Here is a 23368-nt window from a genome sequence, read left to right as displayed (position 1 = left end):
ATATCATGAATACAAGGTAACAGTGAGTGCAACAAATGCCTTCTCATAGCTCTTAGGATAAAAATCACATCTTTATCATGGTTATAAGCCCACAGGATCTGGTCTCTCCTTACCTTGCCTCACCATTATAATTCTAGACCTCTCTTCCTTCCACTCTATTTTCCAGCAACACTGGACTTTTTATATTGCCTCAGGCTCTTTCCCATTTTAGGATCTTTTCGTCTCTGATGCTGTTTCAGATGTGTAGTGGATAAAGCTTTCTGATCTTTTTGGGCTTCCCTGTTCTCATCTGTAAAATAGAGATAATAAGAGTCCCTACTTCAAAGCTTTTGTGAGTCGTAAACGAGTTAAGTATGTCCAGTCCTTAGCAGAGTGTCTGGCATACAGCAAGCACTCAATAATTGGGAAGTATTATTAAATTCAGTGTGTCAGATTGTATGCTTGTTTTGCCTTCTTTGCTGACACCTTGGTTGCTCTTCTATCTTAACCAAAAGGAATTGCTTCCCACTACCACAGTAACCCAGATGGAATGAAATAAGTGCTAAATATATGCAGAGCTTATCACCGGGAGGCCAGAAGGCCCATCTGGGCCTCAAATGCACACTCAGTTGGAAGTAACTCCATGAAGATTTCCCAAATATACATTAACAGGATTAAAAGAAACCAATGCTTATCTTATAACTTTGAACTTGTGTCTCAATACCTATGCACTATGAATTAATATTTCCTACATCTTACCTGGACCTTGAGTGCCATGTGGGAAATGTTTGTTTCTGACTCAAATTACTTCATTCCAGCCAACTCTGTAAGCACGTTGGACCCGAGTGCCTAGTTGAGCAATGGTTATCTGTACTATACTATAGTTAAGTAAGTGTATGGACTCTGCATCTTAACTGCCTATGTTTGAATCCACCATTTACAAGATCTGAAACCCTAAGCAAGTCACTAAACCTCTTTGTACATGAGTTAATTCATGTGTAAAATGAGGATTGCGAGTTTTGTGAGAAATGTGAGTTAATGTATGAAAAATGCTCGAAAAAAGGAAAGAAAAATGCTCTAAGCGTTTGCCATTAGCTTCATGTGTAACCAAACAATTACACTGTACTTATTACAAAAAAGGTGAGAGACGGGAACAGGGGGAACCAGGGCCTTTCCCAACTTCTGAGAGGTCTCAATTCTTAAAGGCCCCTTAGCAGTCTTACGGAGAATTCTATTTGGGGGAGCCAGGAAAACAGAAAATTTCCTAAAGGAGCTGCCATTTGCATCTATCCTGATATGGCTGCGGGCAATTCCATGGGGTTCGTGCGGGGTGGCGCTTTTCCCCAGGCGGTCGTGGGTTTGCACGGCGCTGCAGCTGCTCTGGGCGCGGCCGCAGGGACCGAGACGGCGGCCTAGGGCCTCAGACTCTCTCCACGTCCGCCCCTCAGCGTCAACCTCTCCCTTTCCCTCCACCTGCGGGCCCGGAGGCAACGCCTCCTGCCTCCGGGTACTAAGATTCCGAGCGGCTCGCTGCGTGCCGGACGTGACAGATGGCAGCAGCACGTCCCACCAGCGCCCTCGCAGACTGACAGCGCCTTGGAGCAATAGCAGCGCGCAGGCGCCTTCGGGCCGCGTCCTATAGCTGCCCGCGTGGCCGGCGAGCAGGGTGCGGCGGACGGAAAGGGGTGGGGCGAGGTGGGAGGCGGGGAGACCGGGCACGCTAGGCGTTAGGCGCTCGGCGGTTTCCACGCGTTCTGAGCACGAGTCGGTTGCAGTCTCTGCCGCTGTCGCTGCACAGTCTCTTCCCCCGGTCTCTCGTTGCCGCTGAATTGCCAAGATGTCGCTCTCTAACAAGCTGACTCTGGACAAGATGGACGTGAAGGGGAAGAGGGTCATCATGAGGTAATCCTCGGGACTCTGCCGCAGCCTCTTCGGCCGGGGCTGACTTGCTTTCCCTCCTGCCCAAAGTGGCATTTAGTCCTTGTCTCGGCCCCATGGGTCCTAGACCTGCAGGACTGGGCTGCCCACCATTGTGGCTGAAGCTTTGCCCGGGTTTAACGGTTTCTAACCTCATTTTTCCCAACCCAAAAAGTGAGCCGAAGTTGCCCTTTGCAGGGGTGGATCCACCCAGGAAGGGCTCAGATTGCAGGGATCCATTTTGCTCTCTTCTCTAATTTCTGAAAGGCAGTTCTATCGCCTCCAGTTCCCAGTTGGCGAGGTGGGATGTGATGCTTAGCCTGCAGATCCCTAGACCCCCAGGGAAGGGACCTTGAAAGGTCATTTGGTTAGTTTCCCTTCCCCCACCACCGTAGACCGTCCCAGACAAATCAGAAATGGCCCTGCACAAAAGGATATCTTTCCCAGAGAATGTTGATTTCGTTGTTCAGGAGTAGAACCCACTAAAGCGTTGGGGGTGGGAGGGAGAGGTAGGGTGGGCGCACCGAAGGAGGCCCTGCAGGGCTTATGTAACAGGCCGCTGCCGCTCTACATGTCTTTGGACTACAGGCCATGGGTTTTGAACCAGGATTGTGCCACATACTGAGTATTGCTAGAGCAGGGTGTGGCTGCTCATTCTTGCTGATCTCTAACCTCACCCCCACAGGTGGCTAGAGAAGCAGGATATTAGAAGTGGGGAAGGCTCCCCGTGCGCTTTGGGGTCTTTTACTCCAAACATGTGGATTCCTGGTCACTTACCAACATGGCTTTTCCCTTGTTTGCCAGAATTAACTAGTATAATGTGTGGAGCTTTTACATTTATCCTCTTTGTAACATGTACATTCGTGCATGCCAGGAGCTAAGTGCAGGTATTCAGTTAGGTATGTAACTGATGGACTTGACCTTGACAGGATCCAAGGGTGGTGCTTTTGTGGGGGCCATAAGGGCTTGCACTGATAGCGTTGTGTAGTCTTGTCCTTTTAGGGAAGTGGTTGATTGATGGGCAGGCATGTGCATGATGTGATCCAGCCCCTTTCCCAATTTGGGCTGGTTCAAGGGAGGGCAACTTTTGGATATTAATGGATGCAGAAAGCAGTAGGGGATCTCCCTTTACCTAAGGCTTAAACGAAGGTAGGCACTGTGAATTAGTGAACTGTATGGACACCCTAAAAGTTCATGTAGCTCTCCCCTTCCCTCTAATTTCATTATGGCCACTGTTAGTTTGCAACTGGCCTTCTCTGCCCTGCTATGGAAATAATTAGAAGAACTCAATGGCTTATGACCATGAAGAACACCTGGTGTCCCCCCTTTGCTAAATCACCTAGTCCTTTGCAATCTGGACAAAGTAGGAATCATAGCCATCCTAGTATTAGATAAGGGCCCTATCTACTCCTCACATGCTTTTAAGGAAGGGGGATAGACCCTATGGAAAACAGGACAAGTGGACATTGGCATGCAACTAGATCTTAGATTTTAGTGATTTCCTCCCATCTCCACTGTGCTCAAGGCTGACCTTTCCAGATGCAGGCACCAGCTGAAAGACAAGAGGTGGGGCATCATCTTGGCTACCTTCCTACAATTGCAGTCTTGGGCTTTATCTTTTCTCTTCCCAGGGAAACTGGCTTGAGGAATTATCTGGGCTGGCTGGGAGTGAGACTAGAGGAGGTGCTTATCTTTTCTCCCTCTGGACCTAACACGAAATATGTTTCTGCCCAAGGGCTCAAAGTTTCATTTAACACAGATTAACCCTGAGCCTTGAAATGATTGGCTAGTCCTGTTTTGCTGATGGAAAATAACCTGTCCAAGGTTACTGAACTAGCAAGTTGGTGGTAGAGCCAGGACTAGAATTTGGGTCTCCTTGGCTACCAACCAGATTCTCTAAATTCTTGGACATAGTGAATAGGGACAGGTTAAAATAGACCTTTGTCTGCTGAAGGTTGCAGTCAATAATTTTTCCCTGTAATCTGGATAGAATTTATTTGGCCTGAGAACAGGAAGTTGCTTTTTTCTCAGATTATTAATGTAGCTCTAGAACAGAGGCAGCCATGCCTCGTCAGCTCAAATTTCTTTTTGTCTCAATTGCCTTTATGTGGTGCTTGCTGGCAATGTTCCGGAAGTGGGGCCTCCGGAGTATTGGCTGCTTCACTTGCCTCCTCTCCTTGTCTTGCAAAACGGAGCTGTGATGTTTGTAGTCTTCAGGCCCCTGCTTTGACTTGCCAAGGGAAATTGACTGATTTGTTGAGGAAACTTCAGATAGCCAGAAATCTCTGACTGGCTAATTACCAGGTTCTACCTCAGTTTTTTAGGACTCCATTTTACTTTATAGCCCTTTGAGTAAATTTCCTGTTTAATCTTGCAATGTCATTTCCTTTTTTCCTCTCATAGGTTGCCAGTCTTACTCCTTTGCCGACTTGTGAAGCACTTCCCTTTTGCTTGCTCTCCCCCACCTCTCTCCCTCCTCCCATTTTTTTAAACCTCACTGTTTTTTTCCCTAACCTGGTATCTTGTTAAGCAACAGCCTTGGTGTAGTGGAAGAAGAAACAGGGAGGAAAAACTGAGAGCAGGGGAGAAAAAAAAGTCTCTAAGGGAGCCATAATACCCCAATTTTCTAGTCAGGGACAGTAAAGCGAGGGTGGGAATGGTTCCTCTGAGAGCTTTTAATGGAACTGGGCCTGGACTCCTGCGATTTCAGGTGATAGTCTTGGTATCTTTATTACAACTAAATTAATATTTTTAAGATTCATTTTGAAATAATTATATACATTCACAGGAGGTTGCAAAGATAGTATAGAGAGGTCCTGTGTTCACCCAGTTTCCCTCATTGGATACATCTTACATAATTATAGTCCAATATCAAGAGTAGGAAGGAAGTTGACATTGGAATAAAGTATATAGTTCTTTGCTGTTTTATCACATGTGTAGATTTGTGTAACTCCCACCACAATCAAGATACAAAGCTAGTTTTGTTTGAGCACTGCCAAGATCTCCCTCATGCTACTCCTTTAGAGTCATGGCCCCTCTCCCTCCATTCCTAAACCCCTGGTAACTACTAATCTCTCCTCCATTTGTAAAATTTTGTTATTTCAAAAATGTTATATAAGTGGAATCACACAGTATATAATCCTTTGGGATGGCATTTTTTCACTCAGCATAATGCCCTTGAGATTCATCCATGTTGTTTGTTGCATGTATCAATAGTTCATTCCTTGTATCGCTGAGTAGTAGTCTATGGTATGGATGGTCCACAGTTTGAAGGACATCTGGGTTGTTTCCAGTTTGGGGTTATTTCAAATAAAGCTTCTGTTGAACATTTGTGCACAAGTCTTGGTATGGACATATGCTGTTATTTCTTTTGGGTAGACAACTAGGAGTGGAATTGCTGGGTCATATGCTTAGCCTTTTGAGGAATTCCCAGACTGTTTTCCAAAGCAGCCGCATCATTTTACATTCCTACTGGCAGTGTATGAGTGTTCAATGGCTCTGCATCCTCACTAGCGTTTGATGTCATTTTTAAATTTCAGCCATTATGATTGGTGTGTAGTGATATCTGACTTTGTGCCTGAGGCTAAGCTTGGGATTGTTTAAGGGAAGTGGAAAAGGAGGGGGTGCAGATTTTACACAGAACAAGTGGAATGTGTAGGTCAGAGCAGTTTCTGTGGTGGAGTCCTTAGACAGGAGAAGCTAAAAAGCAGACCTGTTGAGAGTCTAGGAGATGATGAGGGAAGATAAATGAGAAGAGAGTACAAGTCCAATTTTCATCAGTAAGCTATGCCATGGCAGCGTGGATAGATGAGAGAGATTCTTGAATATTTCCAAAGAACTTCCTCTCTGTCAGGGTTTGGGGGTAGGGAGCAGCACTGCAAGGGTGGCTTATGCTCAGCCCCTTGCCATTAGCCCTTTTGAATGTGGGCCTTCTGGGAGGCTGCAGGGTGTGGGAGAAAATGACTCTTGGTAATGGGATACTCTATCCTCTTTGGAATGTACTTTAAGGCTGGCAGGAGCCTTGTTCAGGATATTTAAAGAAGATGCTTAGAATCAGAATTGAGTAGCCTGAAATTAAGTAGACTGTATTTCTTTAGAGGCATACTGCCTTTATTTTTTAAAGATTTTAATTAAAATGTTTGAATATAGAATTAGTCCTTCAACTCACCTTTGGTAAAGCTGTTCTTCATGAACTAGAGTACAGACCTAGGGGACATAGGAAATTGGTGGTCTTCTTAGTAGGTCTAGGATTTTCTAATTGTCTGCGAAGCCTCAGCCTTAGAGAGGAAGGCCTAGTGACGGAGCTTCGTGGTCAAACATGGCAGCAGTCTTTTTGACTAGGTCATACTTACACAGTAGTCCCTTAGTGCGTGTTGCTAGCTGTTTTTAGTAATGGTTGATCTGCCTTTTAGATCACAGAATCACGTTTTGGAGAAGCCTTAGCATGTACAATAATAGCTACCACTTTTATGGCACTTACTGTGTATCAGTTACTCTCCAAAGCACTTTCCAAATTGGTAACTCATTTAATTCTCACAATAACTGTGAAGTAGATAGTAGTATCATCCCCATTCTAAAGATGAGAAAAAAATCACTTAAAAAGGATCTTGTCAGGCAAAACTCAGACCTTGCAAACAGCTATCACATATCATTGTTTTCAGTCAGATTGAAGTAGCCTGAGGTTCTAAGGAGTTTGCAAGAAGGGGGAAGGAATGACCAGTTCTTAAAAATGGTAAAGCAGCAATCTGTTGGGTAAGAAAGGAGACTGCAGTAAATTGCTATCCACACCCCGACTCCCCCCCGCCCCTGCCCCCACCCGGCCGTGTGCTGTACCATGTGGCTTGTGGGATCCCGACCAGGGATTGAACCTGGCCCCCCACGGTCCTAACCAGTGGATCCTAACCACTGGATCGCCAGGAAATTTCCTGCTTGTGCTATCTGAATCACTTCTTTTCTAATTGCCTGTTTGTCAGGTGGGCAGGGTCACATGTTCCATCCTCTCCTCTAAGGCTTTTATTTTTTTTTAATTCAAAAAAATTATTGAAGTATAGTTGATTTACAATGTTGTGTTAGTTTCAGGTGTACAACAAAGTGTCCTCTCAGGCTTTTAGAAAGAGGCTATCTTTTTGTTATTGTCTGTGTTTTGCTTGAAGGATACTGTTTGAACTTGGTCTTGGATACTGGGTTTCTTTCTGGTCCCGAGGTCCCAGCCTTTCTCCCAAAAGAATGATATTCTCTTGACGTGTTTTATTGTTCCAATTATTTTTTTTCTTTTGAGTAGTGTTTGCTTCCTTAGAACCCAGAAATACTATCAAAGGAATCAAAATCCAGACGTGTTCCCTATAGCCCCTCACTCCTCCAGCTGCCACTGTTATTAGATACTATCATGCTGGGCTGACTTAGAAATCTTTTTAGATGAAACTGGCTTTAGCTTCCCTGGTCTTCAGGGCTAGTTCCTGTGATTTAAGTTGTTTTTTATTTTTTAAAATTTCTCTTTTAAAAAGTATGAGATATGTACCTAAAAGGGTACAAATCATAAGCTTCAAAGAGCGATCACTAAAGGAGCACATTTGTCACCCAGGTCAAGAAAGAGAACATTACCAGAACCCTTGAAGCTCCCTCTGGTGTCGTATCCCAGTCACTACTCCCACCCTCCTCCCCATGGCTAATCACCATCTTCTGATACTGCTGATTAATTTTAAGGTGACTTTTAAACTTCCAGCTTATTTAACTGGTTCACTAAAAGTCCCTCTCCCAATCTTTGGGGGAATGAAAAATTGATCGTGGCTCTGAACCCAACACTTTGTTTCTTTTTCAGAGTGGACTTCAATGTTCCTATGAAGAACAACCAGATAACAAACAACCAGAGGTAATGTCCCTGCTAATCCTTGAGCTAGGTTTACGATGTACCTAGGTCTGAGTATATGGGATGAAATGGTTTTACTTCCTTATTGTAGAACTATGGCAACTTAAGCCATGTGATCTTGGCTTTCAACAATCCACCATGTGGTTTGCCTTCTTATGATAATTTAGAAATTGAAAAAAAAATCATTGTAAGAAGGCGATTTCTGGGCTTCCCTGGTGGCGCAGTGGTTGGGAGTCCGCCTGCTGATGCAGGGGACATGGGTTCGTGCCCCGGTCCGGGAAGATCCCACATGCCACGGAGAGGCTAGGCCTGTGAGCCATGGCCGCTGAGCCTGCGCGTCCAAAGCCTGTGCTCCACAACGGGAGAGGCCACAACAGTGAGAGACCTGCATGCTGCACAAAAAAAAAAAAGAGAGAGAGAAAGCGATTATTTTCTCCCACCATTTTTTTAAATTTGAAGAATTTGGGGTTATGCATTTTTGGGGGGTTATGCATTTTTAAAGAATATAAAGGTTTGGGCTTCCCTGGTGGCGCACTGGTTGTGAGTCCGCCTGCCGATGCAGGGGATGCGGGTTCGTGCCCCAGTCTGGGAGGATCCCACATGCTGCGGAGCGGATAGGCCCGTGAGCCATGGCCGCTGGGCCTGTGCATCTGGTGCCTGTGCTCCGCAACGGGAGAGGCCACAACGGTGAGAGGCCCCCGCGTACCACAAAAAAAAAAAAAAAAAACCCAAACAAAACAAACAAAAAAAAGAATATAAAGGTTTAAGGTTACTTGGCTTCCCTTGCAAAATGAAGAACTTGTGCATGTACTTTTACAAGCCCCTATTCTAGCTGGCCCCGATAAAATCAGTTTTTGAGAATTTTGATTTAAGGGAAAAGACTTCAGAAGTAATATTTTCAGTCAGTTTAGGCTGCTCCAAATGTCTTGGCTCCTAGATTCAGAAGCAGAAATTTTAAGTGATAGTACTGCTCTTGCTTTTGACTCAATTGTAATAGGTTTTTATTTTAAATTTTAAATGAAAGGTTTGAGCTGGAAAGGTACATTCCAATGGTATAGACCAGCAGTGTCTAATAAAAATATAATATGAGCCACATGTAATTTAAAATTTTCTAGTGGCCACATTAAAAAAGTAAAAAGAAACAGGTGAACATAATAATATATTTTATTTAATCCAGTAAGCCCCAAATAATCATTTCAGTATGTAATCAATTAAAAATTAATCAAAGGAACATTTAACTTTTTTTGGTATTATTTGAGATCCAGCACATAGCAATCTGGACTAATCACATTTCTAGTATTCAGGAGACACCTGTGGCTAATGGCTACCATATTGTACAGTGCAGGTATAGACCCAGAACACTTTCAGATATTGGCCCCAGAATAGAGCCTGGCATTGTGCCAAGCACATCCCTGCTGCACCATAGTGGAAGGTCTTTGTACAAGGCACCTCTGACCCTTCTTGACTTTCATTATTTTCTGTAGCACACATAAAAGATTGGAAATATGCCTATCAAGGTATTTTATAAGTAAAAAACAGAGAAACAGGTCTGAGTAGGTCTTTTCATTTTCAGAACTCCATGGAGTTGATTAACAAAATGAAGCATTAGAAATAATAGAACTTGGCCAATAAGGGATAGCCCTGAAGATTAATTTGGTTTCATTGGGCAAATGTTGTACCTGATGAAGATTTCTTCTTTATTTGGTATAAATGAGTTTTTATATCTGCCAAATAGCATAAGATACTTTAGAAACACAACTTGGCTTTTTATTATTCCATTCTCTGCTGAAATGTCACCTTATCAGAGAGACTTTCCCTGGCCACCTTCTCTAAAATCCCCTTCACCACTATTCTCCAGTCATTCTTGTCCCCCTACCTTGCTTTATTTTCTCCATAGTACTTACCACTTCTATGAGAGCAGAGACTATTTCATTTACTATTGTATTCTCAGAATCTGATATAGTAGCTGCCACAAAAGAAGCATCCAATAAATATTTGTTGAATAAATAAATGATTTTCTTTGTTATCAATTTTAATTTCTTAAAGACTGCCAAGAATGGAAAGTTAGTATTGGGTTTGTAACAAAAATTTGAAGTGTTTAAAGGAGGTTTAATAAATGTTAGGTTAAACTATAATTTAGTAAATGAGATGCATTATGTAAACCACATTCTATATAATGTATTTATTTTTACCTACATAAAAAAGTGACTTAAGATCTGTAACGGGTGCAGAAAAGTTACATGTTTTTCAGTTTTCCCTAAATTTCTTGTAATGGTTTCAAGATTTGGGAATTTTATATTTCTTCCACAGTCAAACACTTAGGATGTTTCAGGGGTCCCTAAGACCACCCATATATTTGGTGATTCACTGGAAGGACTCACAGGACTCAGCATGTAGTTTTGTTTTTGTTTTGTTTTTTTTTTTTCTGTACGCAGGCCTCTCACTGTTGTGGCCTCTCCCGTTGTGGAGCACAGGCTCCAGACGCGCAGGCTCAGCGGCCATGGCTCACAGGCCTAGTCGCTCCGCGGCATGTGGGATCCCCCCGGACCGGGGCACAATCCTGTGTCCCCTGCATCGGCAGGCGGACTTTCAACCACTGCGCCACCAGGAAGCCCCAGCATATAGTTCTCACTGCTAAAGTTTATTACGGTGAAAGGATGCATGACAGGATCAGCAAGGGGGAAAGACACAGGCAGAATTTGGAGAAATCCATTCATGGGCTTCGATGCTTTCTCCCTCTCATGATGGGACACACCAAGCATGCTCCTTTCTCCAGCAGTGAAAAATGCAATAATTGTGTGCAATGTTTCTGTCCAGAGAAGCCCTTTAGAGACTCAACTCCCAAGATTTTTACTGGCAGCTGATCACATAGGCACCCTCTGCCCAGCGACTACCAAAATTCCTCCTAGAGGGAAGCATTGTTGAGCGTAAATCACCTTGTTTGTACAGACAGTCTAGGAACTGTGAGCAGCCCTTGTCAGAGAACTGAGGGACCACTTCAAAAGCCAAGTTCCCAGATACCAGCCAAGGGCCAACCTTGCAAGCAGGTCCTTCTGAAGATAGCAGCTTCAGCCCTGCTATATTAACTCTTTTCTGCACAAGGGGCAAAACATGATGAGATTGTATAATCCTAGGGGGAGGGTTGACATCCTAATTAACTTCTTCCTCTGCACATGGACCTGAGGCCAATCGCTGAGTTTTTGACAGTAGATTTGAAGGAATTTGGAGAAGAAAGGGGGCTTTATGTTTTATGAGGCCATAAATAGAATAGTTCCCACTAATTCTTAGGAGTAACCTTACTCTATTTGTTGTCTCTTTTTGGTTTCAGGATCAAGGCTGCCGTTCCAAGCATCAAATTCTGCTTGGACAATGGAGCCAAGTCAGTTGTTCTTATGAGCCACCTGGGCCGGCCTGATGGTGTCTCCATGCCTGACAAGTACTCCTTGCAGCCAGTTGCTGTAGAACTCAAATCTCTGCTGGGCAAGTACGTTTCAGGCTCTGGTGCTGGTGGACTCTGTGACAGATGTTGTCAAGCATATTGATATTGGTTCTTAACTTCTGACTGCTCAAGTGTTTTCCATGTTGTGCTCTCCCCAGGGATGTTTTGTTCTTGAAGGACTGCGTGGGCCCAGAAGTGGAGAAAGCTTGTGCTGACCCAGCTGCTGGGTCTGTCATCCTTCTGGAGAACCTTCGCTTTCATGTGGAGGAAGAAGGGAAGGGAAAAGATGCTTCTGGGAACAAGGTAGGACCTGTGATTTTGACATTAGTGGGGGTGAGGAGGGCTGAGTGTATAAGAGACTGTGATTGAAGAGTAGAGGAAGTTCATGTTTATTTTGACAGCTTTTTATTGAAGTACAGCATACAATTAAAAATGCACGGGCTTCCCTGGTGGCGCAGTGGTTGAGGATCCGCCTGCCGATGCAGGGGACGTGGGTTCGTGCCCCGGTCCGGGAAGATCCCACATGCCGCGGAGCGGCTGGGCCCGTGAGCCATGGCCACTGAGCCTGAGCGTCCGGAGCCTGTGCTCCGCAATGGGAGAGGCCACAACAGTGAGAGGCCCGCGTACCGCCAAAAAAAAAAAAAAATGCACAAATGCACAGCTTGATGAATTATCACAAAGTAAGCACACCTGTGTAACCACCACCTAGGTCAGAGAATAGGATATGTCAGCATCCCAGAAGCCCTCATCATGCTCAAGTGGTTTTGAAATACCTTGGAAAAATACGTGAGCACCATTTGGGTGTACGAGGATTTGGTGAACATGCTGCTTCTAATTGTCCCTTTGTTACACACCTGGCCTGTGATACATTAAGATTGTTTTTTCTAATAGTATGTGATAATATCCTATCAAAAGGGGAGGCTGTGATTGCTGAGAGCAGACATTCACAGGTGGTTGTTGGCTGGGGACATGGGGGTGAGTATCCATGATACACCAGGTGTTCCTCCAGCAGAGCCACTGTCAAGGCTGGAACTGTTTTTCTAAGCAACAGGCCCTGGTGTGTTATGGAAGGACAATCTGTATTTTTATTTAGAGGGGGAATTAACTAAAAGCTTGAGCTTGGTACTTTTAACACACTAAATTAAATTTGATATCATTGGGATTTTCTTATAAAAGAATCATGTGAGCAGAAAAAGTACTTTCCTAAGTCAAGTGGAAAGGGACTATTTGGGACATTTGATTATAGTTGGGTAAATGATGGTCATGATGATACTGCCTTGGGTTTAAGACATTTTTCTTAAGAAGTGTAAAGCATCTTTCTTTGAATTTCTTCTTAAGGAAGTACAGATATCATCATATTTTCAAAAAAACCCTAGGTCTCAGAAAAGCAGTCATTTGATTAGAGGTAGTGGTACTGTTGCTGGGCCTTATATAGAGCTCAGTCCATTAGGTCAGCAAACTTTCTGTAAAGGGCCAGACAATAAATATTTTAGGCTTTGCGTACCATACGGTCAGCCACAACCTTATGTGGTCTCTGTTGGAACTATTCAGCTCTGCCATTGTTGTGCAAAAGCAACCATAGGGAAAAAAACAAAAAAATTTTTAAAAGGCAACCATAGATAACCCACAAAATAGATTACTGTGACCGACAACCAGAATTCAGATATTAAATGATAAAGCTGGCTCTTTGAGGATGATTTGGAATTTGCCTATTGGTAGAAGGGAAGCTGAAAGCACCCTTTAAGTACTTTCCACTCTTAAGGTCTTTAGTATCTTGTGGAACAAGATGCTGTGAGGCTAGCGTCTCAACCTCCTGTTGTACTTCTGACATTTCTTAAGGTCATCACAGTGCCTGCTTTCAAGCAGTTTCTTTTCTTAGCACTACAGGCTCTGGTCCTGCCTTATCTTGCCTTTGGCATGGTCTTGCTACAGTAGTATGAGTCAAATGCTGACCTAAAATTTGGTGCCCTTTTAGACTGAAACTCAACCTGCTAGACGCTCGGGCTTAGAAATGGCAGGAGGTAACTGGCAAATTGAGGCAAAACCTTTTATTCAGGAAGTGATGAACCAACTACGCTAGTCTATGTCTTTTTTAGTTAGTTTACTTTACATTTAATGTCCAATGGCTTTTCATGCTTGAAATTTCAGGAGCCAGCCATAAGTTCAAAGTGGATAAAAACAAGGAGAGGGCATGAAATTTTTCCGTTATCCAGTGTGCCCTGCATTGATTTTTTTAGGAGCATTCTCTTCCTTCTAGTTATTGGCAGATCAAAAATGAGAAATGGGTTCTTATTACTATTAATTTCTATAGTACCTTTTCCATGAAGAGCTTTCAGTTTGTCTCATTTTTCCTCAAATAATTCTTCTAAAATAGAGGGGTTATCTTCCCTGTTTAATAGATGGGAAGATTTCAGGGGCAGAGAACAACTTGACAAAGGTTACACAGTAAATTAGCATCAGACCTGGTCCTAGAACCCACTTCTCCTGCCATTTGGGCAGTGTTTTCATTACTACACATATCATCTTGAGTCACCAGTGGCAGATGATATTCCACTGTAAAGAGATTATGGGGGCTCTACAGTCTTCAGTTTTAGCATTAGTGCCCCTGCATTCTTTGGTTCATTAGAGGAAAGCACCTGTTATCTGGCAGCCTCCTTCTCCTCAGTACATGGGAGAATGGGAGTGGACAGTGACTGAAAGAAACATCTGTTTTATGCTCTTCTCTGCCATGTCCCTCTTATCTGGCTTCCTGTGTATCTTTGCTTTATTTCCTACTGGAGACTCTGTTCATCCTGCTGCCCTGCTTTCTTTCCCCTATGGGAGCATGGGGGGTATTATCCCTGGCTAGTGAGCCAACATTCAAAGCCCTGTGTTTTATTTCTACTTTTTGTTCCTCTTTCTTTTTTGTAGAAGTGTATTGTTTTATCAGATGCCTAACTTCCAGGGATGGCTATATGAATTATCTCCTTTTGCTATTATATAAAATGTTTCTGAAGTCTTTTTCTGTTGTCATGTTTCCATCTGCCTTCTCTGTTCCAGCCTGCCCTTGTTGCTTTGATGAGGAATACGTATGAGGACCTTTTTCCCTTTGCAGAAATGTCTTGGTAGCCAGCAGCTTGACTCAAGTATAATCCTAAATTTTATAAGGAGACTATGTTAAAATGAGGAAATGAGTCAAGATAAGGAGAGAGAAGGATAATTTGAGTCTTGTCCTAGGATCTGGAGAGAGGCCAGTGGGATGTGATTAGGGGTTAAGCTGTGGTTCAGGAATCTTAGGCTTGCAATTTGAGGGAAGGTGGAGGAGAGCAGAAACATGCAGAAATGACCAAAAGACCTGGAATATTAGGAAGAAAGAACAGATCCTGTTGTTAGTTTTAAAAACTGCTGTTCTACCAACTCAGGGTCTTTAGAGGTGTTGAAGAGGACTCTTGGTATGAAATGCTTTTACAGTTGTCTTTGGAGCCATCAACATTTCCTGTGTTGTTTTTTGTTTGTTTGTTTGTTTGTTTGTTTTTCTCTGCAGGTTAAAGCTGAGCCAGCCAAAATAGAAGCCTTTCGAGCTTCACTTTCCAAGCTAGGGGATGTCTATGTCAATGATGCTTTTGGCACTGCTCACCGAGCCCATAGGTACTAAAAGTTTTTTGCTCATTGTCAAACCGGGAGCATTATTTCTCTGTTTAGTTGAGCAGCCCAAGCTCTGGCTTGCTTTTGGATATTTCTGTATTATATTGTGATCTTTTTGGCTTCTATCTCTAATTGGAGCTACAAATTACACTGAGGTTCTTGATGAGTATCTCCGATCTAAAGAGGAAATAAAAGCAAATGTTGAGAATTGTGGAGCTTTTTGTTGAGCTTCAGGGAGATGTTCCTCTGTCTCACTTTGGGATATTTCATGAAGAGCGCTCCCTTTGTGAATGCTGTGGGAGCAGAATCTTAGGCTGTCAGTAGGAAGCAAACCGAGGAATCCTTTCCTGTTGTCGTCACCTGGCTGATTATTTATTGTGGTTAAACCCTTGGCCTGAAGACTATTAATTGGGTATCTTAAATTCTACCTTAGGTCATTGCTTTTCACTTGTTCCCCTTGACCCTGCATTATTAGTCAAAAATCTTATCTTGTACCTAAGTGTTTTGTTGCAGTTTGGGCATGAAAACTGTGGTGGCCTGGCATCTCAAAAGTGAAAGTATTTTCAGTGATAAGGAGATGGCCTTTAGAATTGGGAGAATTGCTAGGGATTGACCTAACATTTGAATGTCTCTGTTCATTTCTAGCTCCATGGTGGGAGTAAATCTGCCAGAGAAGGCTGGAGGTTTTTTGATGAAGAAGGAGCTGAACTACTTTGCCAAGGCCTTGGAGAGCCCAGAGCGACCATTCCTGGCCATTCTGGGCGGGTATGGAGAACTCTTCAAGATCATGCTTTAAGTAGTGTTTTTGCCCGGTAGTAGGCCATAACTTGGGTGGTTTATTGTCAGATAGCACAATCAAACTGGGTGACTGAGGAGAATTTAATAAAGGGACTGTCTACAAAGGTGTGGGTAGGGTTTAGGGAAACCCAGAAGGGACAGTACAGTAATTTGGGGCAACAGTCATCACCATCCTTAGGCCTGAAGGGAAAAAGGAAAGGGATGGTTGCCAAAATCCAGAGAGGGTGGTTGCGTGGAGAGGTCCCTCTGATAGAAACCGTAGCCTTTGGTCAAGGGATGTAGGGATAGTCATCTAGCAGGGAAGGAGCCAGGGAAATAGATACTCTGATCTCCTTTTAATGTCCTGCTGATGTACCCCCTCCTACCCACAATGGGCTGAAACCTAGCTGGACGTCAGAGGGCAAGGGAACTCCTTGATGCAGTCCACTCAGGTCAGCCTCCTGGGACAGAGAACAGGGCTGGAAAGGATAGAAAATGACTCTGGAGGGAAGAATCGGAAAGATTCACCATTGTTCATCTAACGATTTTTGAAGCACTTCAGCCTCTCAGATATGAAAACCTCCTCATATGTGTTTAATATATCATTTGGAACTCATTTCTCCAGCTCACATACCTTTTTATATTTTCTCCTATGGGGAACGATACCCTGTGAATAGTGATATTCTACTGGCTTAGTTAAAAATATGAATTTCAGAAGTGCAACTCAAGAGGCTAGGAGGGGGCTTTCCTGGTGGCGCAGTGGTTGAGAGTCTGCCTGCCGATGCAGGGGACATGGGTTTGTGCCCCGGTCCGGGAAGATCCCACATGCTGCAGAGTGGCTAGGCCCGTGAGCCATGGCCGCTGAGCCGGCGCATCCGGAGCCTGTGGTCCGCAACGGGAGAGGCCACAACAGTGAGAGGCCCGCGTACCGCAAAAAAAAAAAAAAAAAAAAAAAAAGAAGGCTAGGAGGGTACATTTTAGGTGATAAAGTAGGGAGAGAGACCTGGGACTGCTTGGATAAAATCTTGTCACTTGGCATGGCTATCTAGATGGCAGCCTCTTTATGGCTAGATGCTCCTGACCCTCTTATGAGTGGGGCTATTTTTTTTCCATGGAAGTGAACACACTCAGCATTTCCCTATGAATGCTGACTCTGGAGTTGGGTGTCAATTTCAGATAGCATAGTTGCTCTCCAGGTTCATGAGCCCAGTTTCAGGGTCCTAAAAATAGTTAACGTGGGTATAGGTTGTTATCTGTGTCCTGGAATCATTGCCCCTCTTGTGCTCTGGTTTGTAAAGGTCAGACTCTGATCTTTGCTTCTCTGGAGATTAGGAGTTGGGCTTTGTTCTCCAACCTTCCGTAGATCTGAAATATGGAAGTGAGTGCCACCTAGGGGTTATGATTAGGGTTTGGACTCTGCCTAAAATAGCTATTTTGGGGAAGTTGATGTGGAGGGGTTTTTTTTGCCACCTTTTTTGCAATGTAGTCTCCTTAGAACATTAACAATTTAGGGGAAGATTTTACATTTTATTAAAAAACATTGTGTTGGGAATTCCCTGGTGGTCCAGTGGTTAGGACTCAGTGCTTTCACTGCCGAGGGCCCTGTTTCAATCCCTGGTCGGGGAACTAAGAACCCACAAGCCACACGGTGCAAAAAAAAACAAAAACCCATTATTATGGAAACGCTCAAACATTATAGAAGTTGAAAGAATAGTATAATAACCCCCCAGGTACCTCTCACCCTGCTCTAATAATTATTGGCATTTTTGCCAATCCTGTTTCATCTGTCCTCTAATCCTTTTTTTTCGTCAGGAGTATTTGAAAGCAAGCCTTAGGCATCATATAATTTCATTTCTCATACTTCTGTAGGTATCTCATAACTGATGAGGTTTCTTTTAAATAACCATCGTGTGTTATACCTAACAAAATTTAACAATTTTATTACTATCATCTAATACCCAGTCTGTATTCAGAAATTCTCCATCATTTCAGAAATGCCTTTTTACAGTCAGTTTGTTTGAATAAGGATCCAGATGAAGTCCATGCATTGCATTTGGTTGTTAGGTATATTTTATTCTATAATAGTTTCCTCTTCATTATTATTTTCATTCCAATTATTTGTTGAAGAAGCAGGGCATTTGATCTGTAGAACATCCCACATTCTTTAGAATATGTTGAGTCTCGTTTCTCCCTCTTTCTCTGTCTCTCTCTCTCTTTCTGTGTGTGTCTGTTTCTGTATAAAACAGTTAATCCATTCTTACCCTTGGTGGTGACCAGTCTTTACAAGTGAGATATCTATAGTTTCTTTCCATCCATTCTCCCACATCGCTATTGTTTTGAACCTCCATTTCACAAATCCTAGCATAGGGCCTCTCACAGAGTAGGTATCATCTTGTTTATTGAATGACGAGGTAGATAGGCCCAAGGTGATTGGTTCATTTAAGTGGGATTTAGATATATATTTGTGGAAGGCAAGTTATTACATATGTGAAGGATTTTAAAGGTTGTGCTTCAAGTGAATGTTTTTCTTTTGTTTAGATATTTTTTTTCTCTTGGAGGTGAAAGGTACATCTGTGTTTATTATCTTATTTCCCTCTACTAGAGTATAAGCTCCAAAGGGGTAAGGATCTTCTCTTTTGCCCAGTGATGTTTCTCAGAGACCTAGAACCTTGGCACAGAGTAAGTGCTCAATCAGTGTGCTGAATCAAGTGGTCCAATAGAATAACAAATGCCATAAAGCAAATGTTCCAGCAACTGAGCATGGACCTAAGAGTGTGAATATCTATTTTTGCTCAGTATATATTCATTTGGTATATAATCTGGTTCCTGCTCTAGGATTAGGACAGTTCTCAGGGAGCTCAGGGATCCCACAATTAGCAATCTTTCTCAGGTACAATTAGCAATCTTGACCCTTTGATTTTTGGGGGGAGAGAAGGGGCAAAATAGATCTATTTGGAACTTGTGATTTCTTTAGATGATTGTAAGTCTTCTAAGCCCTTCTTCACCAAGAGCTACACCTTAAAAGGATTTCTTAGTAATGGATTGGCTTTCTGGGTTGGAGAAATGTAGGGCAAAGTTAGCCAATACTTTTGTCACTCTGTGGGACATTTCTCTGTTCCTGTTTCTTAATATCAAAATTCAGGCTTTATGTAATATCAGTTCCTCAGTCCATTGTTTGTTCTTTGGGTGATGATTCTTGCTTTCCCTTCCAGAGCTAAAGTTGCAGACAAGATCCAGCTGATCAGTAATATGCTAGACAAAGTCAATGAAATGATTATTGGTGGTGGAATGTCCTTTACCTTCCTTAAGGTGCTCAACAACATGGAGGTAGGAAACCAATGCCAAGTGGATGTGAAATAGCTCTCCATGAGAAATAGCTGGTTATGTAAATTTAAAAAGGAAATTAGCTTCTGACATGAGCCCTAAAAACTACCATTTTTATTTATTTTGCAAGTTGTTTTTCTTTCATCTTTGAATTATTCCTTTGTATTGTGTTGTATTTTGTTCCTGTCTGCTTTGTGAGGTAATCACATTCTTAGTATAGAGGCTGATCTTCATCATCTTGACTTTCCTATGTAGATTGGCACTTCTCTGTTTGATGAAGAGGGATCCAAGATCATCAAAGACCTGATATCCAAAGCTGAGAAGAATGGCGTGAAGATTACCTTGCCTGTTGACTTTGTCACTGCTGATAAGTTTGATGAGAATGCCAAGACTGGCCAAGCCACTGTGGCCTCTGGCATACCTGCTGGCTGGATGGTGAGTCACTTGGGTGGTTGGTAGTATGAGTGAACAAATACATTTTGGTATCATTCATTCAACCAACCAATGGGAATTTTAAAAGAAGGGCTACAAATGTTGAGTGAGACCCTCCTTCAGGGAGAATCCATGGGGAAAAGCAGTGGTATCAGATTGCTGCTAAGACTTTTCATTAGTAATGTGGGGGCAAAACTGTTTTTTCTTTCTTCATCTATTTAATGCTTATTAAGTACTTGACTGTGTGCTGGGGATGATGTACTTTCATGGTTTGGGCTGTTCTGGATTATGTTGCTACCTAGAAACCTGTATAAGAAATTTTTCTTATAGGAAAACATTGAGATAGTACAAGTATAATTATTGCAAGCAGGGAATAATTTATGTGTATATTAAAGACTTATTTAGCTGATTGTAATGTTCTCCATATTTTATCATTCTAATAGCTGTACAGAATTGTTAATGGTGACATACTAATTTGCTTATCGCTTTCCGTTTTTTTTAGAATTATTTAAACTTTCATATTTCTTTTTTTTTCTTTTAGGATTTATTTTTAAAATTTATTTTTGGCTGCATTGGGTCTTAGTTGCAGCATGTGGCATCTTTCGTTGCACTGCGTGGGCTTCTCTCTAGTTGTGATGCTTGGGCTCCAGGGTGCGTGGGCTCTGTAGTTGTGGCACATGGGTTCTGTAGTTGTGGCACGTGGGTTCCAGAGCATGTGGTCTCTGTAGTTTGCAGCACACAGGCTGTAGTTGCAGTGTGTGAGCTCAGTAGTTGTGGCACATGGGCTTAGTTGCCCTGTGGCATGTGGATCTTAGTTCCCTGACCAGGGATTGAACCCGCATCCCCTGCATTGTAAGGTGGATTCTTTACCACTGGACCACCAGGGAAGTCCCATCACTTTCCTTTTGATAGGCATGTGGGTTTTATTTAGTTCAGTGTTTCTCAAAGTGTGGTCTCAAGAACAGCAGCATCGGACTTGCCTGCTGACACAGTGGTTAAGAATCCGCCTGCCAGTGCAGGGGACATGGGTTCGATCCCTGGTCCCGGAAGATCCCATATGCTGTGGAGCAACTAACCCTGTGCACCACAACTGCTGAGCCTGCATTCTAGAGCCTGGGAGCCACAACTACTGAGCCTGCCAGCCTAGAGCCTGTGCTCCACAACAAGAGAAGCCACTGCAATGAGAAAAGCCTGCACCCTGCAACTAAAAGTAGCCCCCGCTGGTGGCAACTAGAGAAAGCCCGTGCGCAGCAATGAAGAACCAAAGCAGCCAAAAATAAAGAACAGCAGCATCAGCATCATTTTGAAACTCATTAAAAAATGCAGATTCCTGCCCCCTGCCCCCGACCTGCTGAGGCAGAAACTCTGGGGGTAAGGCCCAGAAATTTGTGCTTGAACAAGCCATCCTGGTGATTCTGATGCACAACAAGGTTTGAGAACCACTGATCTAGTTTAGTGTTTTTCAACCTCGGCACTATTGACATCTTGGGTAGTTTTAGTTATGGAGGGCTGTTGTTGCATTATAGGATGTTTAAGGCATCTTTGGCCACTAGATTCCAGAAGATCCCTACCATCTCCAAATCATGACAGTGAAAAATATCTTGAGACATTGCCATAGGTTCCCTAGGGAGGGATGGAATTAACCCTAGTTGAAAACCACTTATCTAGTTACACACAATCATAAAATAGTGTGTCTAAGAATGTTTTTATCAAATAACTTTTGAGGTTTTCCCTTAGACTTGATCTTCCATTAAGGATATGAACAGGTTTATAATTGTAAAGAATGAGGGGTATCTTTTGGTTCTAGAAGACACTCTGGTGTTCAGCCTTGAGTTCTGGTCTTGGTGGAGGTATGAAATTTGCTCCTCTAAGTAGCTTTTATTGGTAGCTCATCCTCTCTTTTAACTCTGCCCCTTAGGGCTTGGATTGTGGTCCTGAGAGCAGCAAGAAGTATGCTGAGGCTGTTGCTCGGGCTAAGCAGATTGTGTGGAATGGACCTGTGGGTGTATTTGAATGGGAAGCTTTTGCCCGAGGAACCAAAGCCCTCATGGATGAGGTGGTGAAAGCCACTTCCAGGGGCTGCATCACCATCATAGGTAAGGGGTCCTGTACAAAGCTATTGCCAATGTGAGCTGGCAGAATTCTGATCAGGGGAAAGTAGAGGGGAAACGGTTAACTTTTCCTAGGTGCCTTGGTGCCAGGTGAATCTTGAGAACTAAATGGGTATATAATTCATGGAGGAAGCTCTAAATGAGATGGACTTGGGGGGTTATTGGCTACCTTTTGGGCTTGAGAGCACATTGCCTTATAATTTTGGTGCCATTCTTTTTTTTCTTTTCTCTCCTTTCCCCTTTTTACTTGGCTTTCATTCAACAGGTGGTGGAGACACTGCTACTTGCTGTGCCAAATGGAACACAGAGGATAAAGTCAGCCATGTGAGCACCGGAGGTGGTGCCAGTTTAGAGCTCCTGGAAGGTGAGGTTCTTTAATGTTTTTTTGACTTATTTGGGGGAAGGATGGGGTTTATGCAGTGAGAGGTGAGTAGAATGGAGTGGAGATGGTAGATAGTGTTGTCATTAGCAGTCATTAGCTGGGCAGTACAAATGGAGGAGTTTCAAATAAAGCTCCTGGCTTCCATTTGAGGTGGGGAGGGCCAGATGGGAAGACTTATTCTCAAAGAGGTTATGCTCTAGTGGACCTGGGACCCAAAATGTAAAACTTACCTAACTCCTGGCCATATACCATAGAGAAGAGCTGATATGTTATTGGGAGGATAGAAGGGGACAGATCTGGCTTAGTGGATCCTATAGTAATGCTGACTGTGTGTGTGTGTTCTCTCAAAAACAGGTAAAGTCCTTCCTGGGGTGGAGGCTCTCAGCAGTGTTTAGTACTTTCCTGCCTTTTGGTTCCTGTGCATAGCCCCTAAGTCAACTTAGTGCTTTCTGCATCTCCACTTGGCATTAGCTAATATCTTCCCCTATGTCAAGATTCGGCTAGTGGCCAAGAGATGTAGCACCAGGAACCCTTAAACAGTTGTATGGCATCTCAGCTCACCTTTACTGCACCCTGGCTTTGCCTACATTCTTCAAGATCCCATTTGAATTTCTTAGAGATTAAACCATTGTGCATTCTAGAGTGCATATATTTGTATTATGCCTGTTAAAAGAAAGTGAGCTGTGTTAGCTTAGTTCTCTTTATGAAGTAGCTTATTCTGATTAGCTTTGTCATAGTTTCATCACTCAGCATGGAAACAAAATGAAATTCCAGTTGTTGGTAAGGAGGGAGATGAAGTTGGTGATCTATTAAATAAATAATAAAAATATCCATTGAAACTGGGATTTTTTTCCTGTCATATTTTGTTAGGGTGAGAACAGAATCTTGAGGAAGGGATCAGATATCTACGTCCATGTTTCTAAGTAACATGCTTAAACTGTTAACTTCCTGATTTTCTAAAAAAGATCTCTATTAATTTCATGCATGGGAAGATTTAGCTCTCTTATAGCCTCTGTTCCATATGTACGTCTCCTTCTTCATTCTCCCAGTATAGTTTTGTCATAATTTTAGATTTGATCAATAGTCTACATTGTGATTATAAATATTATTCACAGCTGAGCTATGTCATATGCCATGATTATATTTACTTATGTATCTTTTAGTTTTCTTTGGAGTTAAAAATAGTTTTAAAAATTAGTTTCATTTTTTTCTATGTATCTATCACTGGTTCATTCCCAACATATTCAAACATATGGGACAGTTGGTTCATTTTTATTAGAGATGTCCCTCCTGCAGTCCTCTGTGTTCCTGTTCCAGTTTGTACTGGCTGCCCCCTATGTTGGCTGTACAGCTGTTGCCCTGGGGTTTCCTGTTTCCAGAGGAAATCCCTGTGGGGTAACTCTTGGGGATTCCTTTAACCTCCTGTGTTGAACCTTCCCTTTCCTGGATCTGTTTTCCTCCTCTTTCTTGGTTTACTTCTCCTTTTTGTGAAACACAAGACTCCACTAGCTTCCTGA

At 42.9% G+C, this 23368-nt stretch overlaps 1 protein-coding gene across 1 annotated transcript; it reads left to right on the top strand.

Annotated features, from left to right (window-relative positions):
* The first annotated feature begins 1408 nt into the window (after positions 1-1408).
* On the top strand, positions 1409-22696 carry PGK1 (phosphoglycerate kinase 1). Its single transcript, XM_059050752.2, has 11 exons — positions 1409-1881; positions 7715-7765; positions 11091-11246; positions 11360-11504; positions 14725-14828; positions 15471-15590; positions 18815-18929; positions 19182-19361; positions 21277-21454; positions 21735-21833; positions 22206-22696. Exons 1-11 carry the CDS (start codon positions 1817-1819, stop codon positions 22244-22246), a joined length of 1254 nt encoding a protein of 417 aa, XP_058906735.1. The 5' UTR covers positions 1409-1816; the 3' UTR covers positions 22247-22696.
* The last annotated feature ends 672 nt before the right edge of the window (positions 22697-23368 follow it).

The sequence above is a fragment of the Kogia breviceps genome, chromosome X (assembly GCF_026419965.1).
Source record: "Kogia breviceps isolate mKogBre1 chromosome X, mKogBre1 haplotype 1, whole genome shotgun sequence".
NCBI classification, from domain to species: domain Eukaryota; kingdom Metazoa; phylum Chordata; class Mammalia; order Artiodactyla; family Physeteridae; genus Kogia; species Kogia breviceps.
Note: the sequence above shows the minus strand (reverse complement) of the source record. Positions and strands in the feature narration are given on the sequence as shown.